Source organism: Chiloscyllium plagiosum, chromosome 13 (assembly GCF_004010195.1).
Source record: "Chiloscyllium plagiosum isolate BGI_BamShark_2017 chromosome 13, ASM401019v2, whole genome shotgun sequence".
NCBI lineage: Eukaryota > Metazoa > Chordata > Chondrichthyes > Orectolobiformes > Hemiscylliidae > Chiloscyllium > Chiloscyllium plagiosum.
The window spans coordinates 53161156-53174482 of NC_057722.1; the positions used below are offsets into that span (position 1 = coordinate 53161156).

Here is a 13327-nt window from a genome sequence, read left to right on the forward strand (position 1 = left end):
TTGAAATATATGTTAAAACCCTGGTCTAAGTCAATAGTCAAAATTGTGCAGTCACTTCAACTGGATTCTATCTTTAATGAATTGAAAAGATTCAAAGACATCAATCCATGTTCTGGTTCAGTTGGTTTTGTCAATTCATGATTGAAATTGGAGAAAGATGGCCAACCAAAATGTTTCATGAAAGATCGACAGAATGTTTCATGAAAGCTCAACAGAATAGAGTACAAACTTATGGATGCATTTTATCTTAAATGCAAAATAGGTATTGTTGAAAATGTGGGCTAAATTTAAGAGGTACTGCACATTAACTGTGTACATTAAGCAAACTGGAAAAAGCTAAGAGAGAAGTGAACGATTGTTTTGCACGTCTTGCGAACAGAAGAATCTAATCTGCTGGATGGACAGAATATTTTATTTTATTGCAAGACTTAATGTCGCAACTGTCCGAACGTACCGGCAACAAATGCATTAACTCCGTCACAGATGGCTGTCAGATGTTACAAATTTGGCTCAGAAATTCACTTGCTGACATTCCATGACTCAGTCAAGACTCAGGTTATGTTAGAAATAATGGCTCCTTTTTGATTTTTATTCTACAGGTACATCAAGTGTTTCGACATCTACTCCTACTGAATCATCCTCAGTTTCTCTGCGATCAACAACTCCCAAACCAAGCTCCACATCCATAACTCCACCAAGAAGTACATTAGAGCCAACAGGTATGCAGACTTCCAGTCTATCAATACGAAGTGAGTCCACCCCAAACTTACTCATTCTTTCCATGTCGCGAACAACAAGAACTAATAAGCATCAGACTTTGGTTTGACGGAGCAACTGTATTCTGAAAATTCAAAAATATTTCAAATCATTCAAGCATTAACATTGAAACTGTCTGAATGTGCTAGCTATGGTCACACTAATTCTTTCACAGAGTGGCTATCAGGCATAACAAATTTGGCTCAGAATTTAAATTGCTGAGACTACAGGGCATAATTAAGAATCAGTTTATGTTGGGAATGATGACTACATTTTGATTTTTATTGCACAGGTACCTCAAGTGTTTCTACATCGACTTCTACAGAATCATCTTCAGTATCTGTACAATCAACAACTACAATACCAACCTCCACATCCACAAATCCACCAACAAGTACATCAGAACCAACAGGTATGCACACTTTCGGTAATTTGACGAGTTGCTTCAGAATCACAGCTGGAAAAGTAGCAGTTACCTCCTTCATTTTTTAAAGAAGATTTTGCTATAAGTCATGACCTATTCTTAAAATACATGTCAAAATCTTGATCTGAGTCAGTGGACAACATCGTGTTGTCATAACTACTGGTCCCACCTTTAACGACTTGAATAGATTCAATGACATCAGTTCATGTTCTGGCTAAGTTGGTTTTCTAAATTAGTGATTCCAAGTAGAGAATGATGGTCATGGAACATTTTTGGCCAATGTTAACTGCAACATGATATAATGATGCCTTTATCTCAAATGCATGATAGTCATTGCTGGGCCAAATTGAAGTGTTAATGCACAGTAATTCTACACATGGAGAAATGTGTTACAAACTCAAAGAGAAACACAAGATTTGTTAGTACATCACAGGAACTGACAAAACTAACCTGCTGCATGGACACAATCATTTGTTTCTTAGTTAAATCCTTACGTATGAACTCTCCAAGTGCACCAGCTACAAATGAACTTCACTTTTCGCGAGATGGCTGACATACATAGCATGTTGTGCTGAAAATGTAACATGATCACCTTGCATGGGACAGTTATGGTACAATCAATGCTGTAATTAAAAGCTCAGTTGTGTTTATATTGCACAGATACATCAAGTGTTTCAACAACTGCTCATATTGAATCATCTTCAACTTCTGTACCATCAACAACTACAATACCAACCCCCACATCCACGACTCCACCAGCAGATACATCAGAACCAACAAGTACGCAGACCTCCACTCCAGCAATAACAGGTGAGTCCACGCCACATTGAACAACTGGTTTCAGTTCGGTCGCACCAGGAGCTAATCAGCATCAGACATTTCTCTGTTGCAGCTATTGCATACTGATAGTTTGGGAAACATTTCAAACCCTTCAAATATTATCATTGATAGTAAGGGTCACAGGACATGTCAGCTCAGAATCACAGCTGGAAAAGGAACAGTGACTAACCACATTTCTGAAAAGAGATTTTGCTTAAAGTCATGATACACTTTTGAAATACATATTGAAACTCTGATCCAAGTCAGGATGCAAAATTGTGCAGTTTATTCAACTGGTTCCATCTTTAATGAAATTAATAGATTCAAAGAAATCAATCCATGTTCTGGTGAAGTTGGTTTTGTAAATTAGTGATTGAAAGTGGAGAACGATGGCCATGAAACATGTTTGAGAAAATTTAGGGTCAGTCCCAATGAACAGAGGAGAGTATAAACTATTAGATGCATTTTAGCTCAAATGCACAATAGTCATTGTTGCAAATGTGGGCTAAATTTAAGAGTTTGTGCACATTAACTGTGCACTTGAAGCAAGCCAGAAAAAAAACTGAGAGAGAACTGAAAGATTGCTCATCCAGGGAACAGAAGAATCTAACCTGATAGATGGACAGAATATTTTGTTTTATTGAAACCTTTAATGTCATAAGTGTCCAATTGTACCACCAACAAATGTATTAACTCTTTTACAGAATGGCTGTCAAGCATCACAAATTTGGTTCTCAATTTAACTCGCTGACTTTGCATGTGTCAGTTCATAGTCAGACTATGTTTGGAATCAAGGCTAAGTTTTGATTTTTATTGCACAGGTACATCAAGTGTTTCTACATCTACTCCAACTGAATCATCCTCGACACCTGTACAATCAACAAATACAACACCAACCTCCACTTCTACAAATCCACCAACAAGTACATCAGAACCAACAGGTATGCAGACTTCCATTTCAAGAACAGTTCCTACTGAATCATCTTCAACATCTGTCCCATCAACAACTACAACAACAGCCTCCACATCCATGACTTCACCAGTAGATACATCCGAACCAACAAGTACACAGACCTCCACTCCGCCAATAACAGGTGAGTCCACACCGACCTGAACAATGGGTTTCAGTTTGGGTATTAACAGGAACTAAGAAGCATCAGAAATTTTTCTCTTGCAGCTATTGCATACTGATGATTTGGAAAACATTTCAAATAATTTAAACATTATCATTGATAGTAAGGTTCATAGCACTGCTCGGCTCAGATTCACAGCTGCAAATAAAACAGTGACATCCACATTTCTGAAAAGAGATTTTGTTATATGTTATGATAATACATGTTGAAACCCTGATCTGAGTCAGTACGCAAAATTGTGCAGTCACTTCAACTGGATTCCATCTTTACTGAATTGAATAGATTCAAAGACATCAATCCATGTTCTGGTTAAATTGATTTTGGAGATTGAAAGTGGAGAACGATGGCCAACCAACACGTTTGAGATAAGTCAGACTCAGACCCAGTAAGCAGAGTAGAGTACGAACTTCAAGATGCATTTTATTTCAAATGTATGATCATCATTGTTGTAAATGTGGGCTAAAAGTAAGAGCTAGTGCATGTTAACTGTGCACATGAAGCAAGCCAGACAAAACTGGGAGAGAACTGAAAGATTGTTATGCACGTCCTGGGAACAGATGAATCTAACCTGTAGACTTACAACATATTTTATTTTATTGAAAACTTTAATGTAGCGACTGTCCGAATGTAATAGTTACAAATGCATTAACTCTTTTACAGCTGTGAGGCATCACAAATTTGGTTCTCAATTTAACTCGCTGACTTTGCATGCGTCAGTTCATAGTCAGACTATGTTTGGAATCAAGACTAAAAATTGATTTTTATTGCACAGGTACATCAAGTGTTTCTACATCTACTCCTGCTGAATCATCTTCAACACCTGTACAATCAACAAATACAACACCAACCTCCATTTCTACAAATCCACCAACAAGTACATCAGAACCAACAGGTATGCAGACTTCCATTAATATGGCTTGTTCCTCAGAATCACAGCTGGAAGAGCAGCAGTTACTGACCACTTTTTAAAAAAGAGATTGTATTATAAGTCATGATGTATCCTTGAAATATGTGTCAAAACACTGATCTGAATCAGTGCATGAAATAGTGTTGTCGCAACAATGGATCCCATCTTTAATGACTTCAATCGATTCAATGACATCAATCCATGTTCTGGCCAAGTTGGTTTTATAAATTAGGGATTCAAAGTGGAGAATGATGGCCGTAGAACGTTTTTGAACAATGTTAAGCATAATCCCAATGACGAGAATAGCAATATTATACAATGAATGCACTTTATCTCAAAAGCAAGATAGTCATTGCTGCATCAAACTGCATTGTAAATGCGCATTAATTCTGCACCCGATCAAGGAAATCCCTGAAGCTTTCTATACGTACATCAGGAATAAAAGAAAGACTAGAGTAAGATATTGTCCAATTAAGGATAGTTGTGACAAGTTGTGCATAGAGTCCGAGGAGATAGGAATAGCGCAAAATTAATATTCACATTGTAAAAAGACAATGTTGTCAAGCAGAATACTGAGATACAGGCTACTAAACTAGATGGGATTGAGATTCACAAGAAGGAGTAATTAGCAATTCTGCAAAGTGTGAAAACAGATAAGTCTCCTGTGCCAGATGGGATTTATCCTAAGATTCTCTGGAAAGCCAAGGAAGAGATTGTAGAGTCTTTGATCTTTATGTCATCATTGTCTACAGGAATAGTGCCAGAAGACTGGAGGATAGCAAATGTTGTCCCCTTGTTCAAGGATGGGTGTGGAGACAACCCTGGTAATTATAGACCAGTGAGTCTTACTTTGGTTGAGTGTAAAGTGTTGGAAAGCATGAGAAATGTAGGATTTATAATCATATAAAGAGGAATAAGTTGATTAGGGATAGTCAACATGGTTTTGTGAAGGTAGGTCATGCCTCACAAACCTTATTGAGTTCTTTGGGAAGGTGACCAAACAGGTGCATGAGGGTAAAGTGGTTGATGTGGTGCATATGGATTTCAGTAAGATGTTTGTTAAGCTTCCCCACAGTCTGCTATTGCACAAAATACTTAGGCATGGGATTGACGGTGATTTAATGATTTGGACCAGAAATTGGCTAGCTGAAAGAAGGCAGAGGGTAGTAGCTGATGGGAAATGTTCATCCCGGATATCAGTTACTAATGGTGTACCACAAGGAACTGTTATGGGGCCACTGCTCTTTGTCCTGGATGAAGATGGAGAAGGACGTGTTAGTAACTTTGTGGATGACACTAAGATCATTAGAGTTAAGGATGTTGTAAGTTACAGAGGGACATAGATAAGCTGCAGAGCAGGGCCGAGAGGTGGCAAATGGACTTTAAAGCGGAAAAGTGTGAGGTGATTCACTTTGGAAGGAGCAAAAGGAATAAAGGGTATTGGGCTAATGGTAAGATTCTTGGTAATGAAGATGAGCAGAGAGATTTCGGCGTCCATGTGCATAGATCTTTGAAAGTTAATAGGGTTGTTAAGAAGACATATGGTGTATTAGCTTTTATTGGTAGCGGGATTGAGTGTCGCAGCCATGAGGTCATGCTGCAGCTGTACAATATTCTGGTGTGGCTACACTTGTAGTATTGTGTACCATTTTGGTCACCATGTTATAGGAAGGATGTGGAAGCTTTGGAAAGGGCTCAGAGGGGATTTACTAGGATGTTGCCTGGTATGGGGGGAAGGTCTTGTGAGGAAAGGCTGAGGGACTTGAGACCATTTTCGTAAGAGAGAAGAAGGTTGAGAGGTGACTTAGTTGAGACATATAAGATAATCAGAGGGTTAGATAAGATGGACAGTAAGAGCCTTTTTCCTCAGACGGTGATGGCTAGCACAAGGGGACATCGCTTTGAATTGAGGGGTGATAGATATAGGGTAGATCTCAGAGGTAATTTCTTCATACAGAGAGTGGTAGGGGCGTGGAACATACTGTCTGCAACAGCAGTAGACTCACCAAATTTAAAGGCATTTAAATGATCATTGGATAAACATATGGATGAAAATGGAATAGCATAATTAGGTGGGCTTCAGAGTGGTTCCACAGGGTCGGCACAACATCAAGGGCCGAAGGGCCTGCACTACACTGTCATGTTCTTTGTTCCATGTTCTACATGGAAAAAGGTGGAAAAAACTCTGAGAGAACTGAAAGATTGGTTAGTACATCCCAGGAGAAAGTGAGGACTGCAGATGCTGGAGATAGAGTCGAGAGTGTGGTGCTGGAAAAACACAGCAGGTCAGGCAGCATCTGAGGAGCAGGAGAATTAATGTTGCAGGCATAAGCCCTTCATTAGGAATGAAGCTTGTGGACCGGGGGACTGAGATGTAAATGGGAGTGGGCTGGGGTTGGAAGGAAAGTAGCTGTGAATGTGATAGGTAGGTGTAGGCAGGGGTGAACATGATAGGTCTTTTGGGGTCTGTTGGGGGGGGGGGGGGGGGGTTGCGGATGTGAGCACAGGTTTTGCACTTCCTGTGGTAACAAGGGAAAGTGCAAGTGATCGTGTGAGGGCTGGTGGGGGATGCATGGATCTGATAAGGGAGTCATGGAGTGAATGGTCTCTACTGAACGCTGATGGGGTGAGGAGGGAAATATATCCCATGTGGCGGGGTCTGTTTGCAGGTAGCGGATGTGGCATAGGATGATGTGATGTATCCAGAGGTTGGTGGGGTGGAAGGTGAGGACCATGGGGGTTCTGTCCCTGTTGCAATTGGAGGGGTGGGCTCGATAACAGTGGTGCAGGAAGTGGAGGAGGTACATTGGAGGGTATCGTCGACCACGTGTGAGGGGGAAATTCCAGTCTTTGAAAAAGGGGGCCATTTGGGATGTTCCCTGTTGGAATTGGTTCTCCTGGGAGCAGATGTGGCAGAGGCAGAGGAATTGGGAATAAGAAATGGCATTTTTACTGGAAGCATGAAGGGAGGAGTTGTAGTCCAGATAGCTATGGGAGTCGGTGGGTTTGTAGTAGATGTCTATACTCAGTTGGTCACTGGAGATTGAGATGGTGAGTTCCAGGAAGAGGAGAGAGGTGTCAGAGATGGTCCAGGTGAATTTGAGATTGGGGTGGAAGATGTTTGTGAAATTGATGAACTGTTCAACATCCTCATGGGAGCCTGAGGTAGTGCCGATACAGTCAATGATGTAGCAGAGGAAAAGGTGGGGACTGGTGCTAGTGTAACACTGGAAGATGGACTGTTCCAAGTACACAATGAGAGGTAGGCATAGCTGGGGCTCATGCAGGTGCCCATGGCTTCCCCTTTGGTTTGGAGGAAGTGGGAAGATTGGCAGGACCAGTTCAGCCAGGCGAATAAGAGTGTCAGTGGAAGGGTACTGGTTGGATTGGGGTGAGAGGAAAAACTCATTGGGATTGGTGCGAGAGGCATTCCCATGAACTGACAAAACTAACATGTTAGATGGACACAATCATTTCTTTTTCGTGAAAACTTTATGTATGAACTCTCTGAATGCATCAACTACAAATAAGCTTCACTTTTCATGGACTGACTGTCATATATACATTCCGCTGAAAATGGAACATGATCATATTGCGTGAGGCAGTTATGATTCAGAGTCGAGAGTGTGGTGCTGGAAAGCACAGCAGGTCAGGCAGCACCTGAGGAGCAGGAAAATCGATGTTTCAGGCTGCCTGACCTGCTGTGCTTTTCCAGCACCACACTCTCAACTCTGATCTCCAGCATCTGCAGTCCTCGCTCTCTCACAGTTATGATTCAATCACTGTTGTAATTAAAAGCTAAATTTTGTTTTGTATTGGACAGGTACATCAAGTGTTTCAACAACTGCTCCTGCTGAATCATCTTCAACATCTGTACCATCAACAATAACAACTTCTACATCCACAACTCCACCAACAAGTACATCAGAACCAACAGGTATGCAGAGTTGTTGTCCCCCAATAAGAAGTGAGTCTACACCAAACTGAACCACTCTTTCCATGTCGATAACAACAAGAAGTAATAAGCATCAGACTTATTACTTCTGTATTCGAAGATTCAAAAATATTTCAAATCCTTCAAATATTAACATTGAAATTGTCTGAATGTGCTAGGTATGAATGCACTAACTGTTTCACAAGAGTGGCTATCAGGCATAACAAACTTGGTTCAGAACTTAAGTTTCCGATACTACATGGCACAATTAGGAATCAGTTTGTGTTGGGAATCAAGACTAAATTTTTATTTTTAGTGCGCATGTGCATCAATTACTTCCATATCTACTCCTACTGAATCATCTTCAGTATCTGTACAATCTACAATGACAATACAACCCCCCACATCCACAACTCCACCAACAAGTACATCAGAACCAACAGATGTGCAGAATTCTAGGAATATGACTTATTGCCTCATAATCACAGCTGGAAAAGCAGCAATTACCTACCTCATTTTTTAAGAGATTTTATTATAAGTCATTCCATATTTTTGACATATGTGTCGAATCCCTGATCTGAGTCAGCACACAATATCATATTGTCACATCAACTGATCCCATCTTTAATGACTTGAATATATTCACTGTTACCTTCTCATGTTCTGGGCAATTCCATTTTGTAAATGATTGAGTCAAAGTGAAGAAGGATACCCACCTGAGTGGTATGGTTGATGTCAGACTCACTGTTGGGAAACATAATAGTATAATATAGGTCCTATATATGTTGAATCAATGAGTCCCTTCCGTGTTCTGCGAATACAGTTGGTTGTCCGATATCTTGGTAGTTGCATTCCTGTGTGACATCATGTTTTAGAAAATTGCACAATATAAATAATGATGCTTGTGGGAGTAGCAGGGTTATGGTGAACCCCCAAGAATATCTGAAGAAATTGAAACAAGAACACAAGCCATAGCACAGTCTAGGTAAATGTTTAAATCATTTATTTTAATGAAATAACATTGTAAATTTAACACGTCAACACTATAATCACCGACTACAGCATAATACCTTTCACAAAGTTCTTCACCAAAAAGCACGTAATCCGACTGACCACGTGAGGCCTCCAATTCCCAGCTTCAAGCTCAATTTCAAGGCTGCATTCCTGTTTCAGCTGAACACACTGTGCATTTTGCAGGCAGAGGATCCTCACTCTGGGTTTTGCTGTTCAGCTCATGCTGGGGATGGAATCGCATGACAGAGGATATAGTTCACTTTCTAAAAAAAGGGTCCGCAATTCACAAATCACAACCAGATCATGTTTAATCAATGTGCATTACAGAAGAACTACCTGTATATTTAAAATTAACTGCACATTACTGTTGCTGAAACATTCTGGTAAAAACACAGACACTGAACAATAGGTTCCACCTTTTCGGATCTGTACAAAATAACCTGCAAGATAGACTTTCCTTGCTCGTGGTGAAAAAGTTGATATATTATTTGTCTACGTAACGAATATATCTCAGATTTGAACATCATTTCATTACATGGGATATTTAATAAAGTGCAAAGGGGTATGCCAGGAGCAGCATCAGAAATACCTGAAAATTAGGTGTCTACCTGTTGAAGCTACCAAACAGGATTACCTACAGGTGAAGCAACATCAGCAGCAAGTAATAGACAGAGCCACGTAATCCCACAACCAATGCATCAGATTCAAGCTCTGTCATCCTGCCACAGGCAGTTTTGAATAGTTGAGTTCAATTTAAAAAATCACTGGAGGAAGAGACTCTCCAAATATCCCCATCCTCAATGATGGAAGAGCCCAGTGCTTCAGGCTGAAGCATTTGCAAAAATATTCAGTTAGGAGTGCTGTGTGCATGATCCATTTCGGCGTCCTCCAGTAGTCCCAAGTATCACAGATACATGTGATGTATACATGGGGGTGGCACTGTGTCTCAGTGGTTAGCACTGCTGCCTCACAGAATCAGGGACCCAGGTTCGATTCCCATCTCGGGTGACTGACTGTGTGGAGTTTACACATTCTTCCCGTGGCTGCATGGGTTTCCTCCCACAATCCAAAGATGTGCAGATTAGGTGAAGTGGTCATGCTAAATTGCCCATAGTCAGGGATAAATATGTGGAATGGGTCTGGGTGGGTTACTCTTTGGAGGGTCGGAGTGGACTTGTTGGGCCGAAGGGGCCTGTTTCCATACTGTAGGGAATCTAATCTAATGTCCTAAGTTAATTTGATTCACTCCATGTGATATCAGTAAATAGTTGGAGACACTAGATACTGCAAAGGCCATGGGCCCTGACAACATTCTGGCAATAATGCTGAAGACTTTTGCTCTAGAGTTTGTTGCTCCCAGATCCAAGCTCTTCCAGTTCAGTTACAACACTGGCATCTAGTCGACAATGTGGAAAATTACCTAGCTATGTCATGTACATAAAAAGCATCACAAATCCAACCCGGCCAATTACCATTCCATTGGTCTACTCTCGATGCATCGGTAAAGTGGTGGGAGATGTTATCAATAGTGCTACCAAGCAGCACCTGCTCATCAATAACCTGCTCAGAGATGCTCAGTTTGGATTCCACCAGAGCCACTCTGCTCCTGGCTTCATTACAGTCTTAGTTCAAACATGGACAAACAAATTGAATTCCAGAAGTGAGGTGAGAGTGACAGCCCTAAACATCAACGTTGTGTTGTGGGCGGCATGGTGGCACAGTGGTTAGCACTGTTGCCTCACAGCGCCAGAGACCCGGGTTCAATTCCCGCCTCAGACAACTCTCTGTGTGAAGTTTGCACATTCCCTCTGTGTCTGCGTGGGTTTCCTCCGGGTGCTCCGGTTTCCTCCCACAATCCAAAATGTGCAGGTTAGGTGAATTGGCCATGCTAAATTGCTTGTAGTGTTAGATGAAGGGGTAAATGTAGGGGAATGGGTCTGGGTGGGTTGCGCTTCGGGGGGTCGGTATGGACTTGTTGGGCTGAAGGGCCTGTTTCCACACTGTAAGTAATCTAATCCAATCTAGGAACCCTCACAACACTGGCATCAATTAGTATCATGGCGCAAACTCTCTGCTGGCTGGAATCAGACTTGACACATAGGGAGATTATTGTCATTGTTGGAGGTCGGCTCCAGGACATCTTTGCAGATGTTCCTCAGGCCAGTGTCCTGGGCCCAACCATCTTTAGTTTTCACATCAATCACTTTCCCTTCATCGATACTGAAACAGTCCATGTTCAAATGCAGCAAGATCTGGACAATATCCAGGTTTGGACTGATAAGTGGCAAATAACATTAGCACCGCACATTTGCTAGTCTTTGACCAATAAGAAACAATATAACCACCACCTCGTGACATTTAACGGTATTACCATCACCGAATTCCCTATTATCAACATGCCTGGGGCTACCATTGACCAGAAACTCAACTGGACTTGGGCTACATGAACAGGTCAGAGGCTAGGAATCTTGCTGCAAGTAACTCACCTCCTGTTTCCCAAAGCCTGTCCATCATTTACAAGGCACAAGTCAGGAGTGTGATGGATTACTCCCCTGTTGCCTGGATGGGTGCAGTTCCAACAATACCCAAGAAGCTTGACACATCCAGTAAAAAACAGCTAGCTTGATGGGCATCACTTGCACAAACATCCCTCCACCACCAATGCTCAGCAGCAGCCATGTGCGTTATCTACATTGAACAACTACAGAAATTGAACAGCGATCCTCAGACAGCACCTTCCAAACCCATGACCATTTCCACCGAGAAGGTCAAAAGCAGCCGATACATGGGAACACCAGCACCTGCAAGTTCCCCTCCAAGCCACTCAACATCCTGACTTGGACGTAAATCGCCGTTTCTTCAATGTCGCTGGGTCAAAATCCTGGAATTGTCTCTCTAACCCACAGAATGTGGACTGCATTGATTCAAGGAGGCAGCTGATCACCATCTTCTCAAAATCAACTTGGGACAGGCATTAAATTCTGGCCAGCCCCAAACACTCATATGAACACACAAATGAATAAAACAAAATTCAGCTCATCATCTCATACAAGCCTGAAGTTTGCTTTTCTTTATACATTAAGTGTTTACACAATTTTCCTGCTGATACATCTTCCAAAACTGCACCAAGTACAGAGATTTCCATGCCTATATTTACAAGTGAGAACACAGCAACAATCTCAAGAAAAGCAAACAGTTTGATAACAATAAGAATTAGAAGGCAACTAATCTGTATGTTAGCAACTATTTCCTACTGATGGTTCAAAAATAACTCAATTCATGTCACATTTTATGGCATTATTGGCTCCAAATTGCGGCAAGTAAAATAAAATTTCACAATCTCTGAACACTGATGGCAGGCCGAATCAAAACCAGCAATCTTTTATCCAAAGAAACTGAAAGATGGCGCATTATGAAGGAATTTCATGGTGGAGCTGCTGTTATTTTTTTAAAAGCTTACAATGATTTTGTTTTTACAACTAACTTAAATGTTTTGACTCTTCCTGCTGAAACATCTTCAACACCTCTACCATCAACAACTACAATAACAACTTCCACATCCATAACTCCACCAGCAAGTACACCAGAACCAACAAGTGCGCAGACTTCCACTCCACCAACAGCAAGTGAGTCCACACTAACCTGAATAACTGCTTTCCATTCTCTAACAACAGGAACTGTTAAAGTTTGACACCTGTTGTCCCAGTCGAATTCATGTTGCTTGTCGTCTGCGTGTGTGACTACTAGGGATAGCTGGTCGTGTTGTTTCGTGGCTAGTTGATATCCGTGGATGCGGATCGTTAGCTGTCTTCCTGTTTGTCCTATATAGTGTTTTGTGCAGTCCTTGCATGGGATTTTGTACACTACATTAGTTTTGCTCATGCTGGGTATCGGGTCCTTCGTTCTGGTGAGTTGTTGTCTGAGTGTGGCTGTTGGTTTGTGTGCTGTTATAAGTCCTAGTGGTCGCAGTAGTCTGGCTGTCATTTCAGAGATGTTCTTGATGTATGGTATTGTGGCTAGTACTTTGGGTTGCGGCATGTCCTTGTTCCATTGTCTTTCCCTTAGGCATCTGTTAATGAAATTGCGAGGATATCCGTTATTGGCGAATACCTTGTATAGGTGTTCCTCTTCCTCTTTTTGCAGTTCTGGTGTGCTGCAGTGTGTTGTGGCCCTTTTGAATAGTGTCTTGATGCAACTTCGTTTGTGTGTATTGGGGTGGTTGCTTTCACTGAGGATGTCACCTAGACAGGGGACGAAACGTTTGCAACAAAAACTTCCAGCTCGGCGAACAGAACCACAGCAACGAGCACCCGAGCTACAAATCTTCTCACAAACTTTGA

The 13327-nt window shown here is 41.4% G+C and overlaps 1 protein-coding gene across 1 annotated transcript in view; it reads left to right on the top strand.

Annotated features, from left to right (window-relative positions):
- LOC122556036 (uncharacterized protein PB18E9.04c-like) overlaps positions 1-13327 on the top strand; it is a 54541-nt gene that overhangs the window by 18084 nt on the left and 23130 nt on the right. The window contains exons 5-7 of the mRNA XM_043702422.1: positions 2970-3093; positions 3905-4024; positions 7863-7976. Of these exons, the coding sequence (XP_043558357.1) occupies positions 2970-3093; positions 3905-4024; positions 7863-7976 (358 nt within the window). The remainder of the gene's footprint in view (positions 1-2969; positions 3094-3904; positions 4025-7862; positions 7977-13327) is intronic.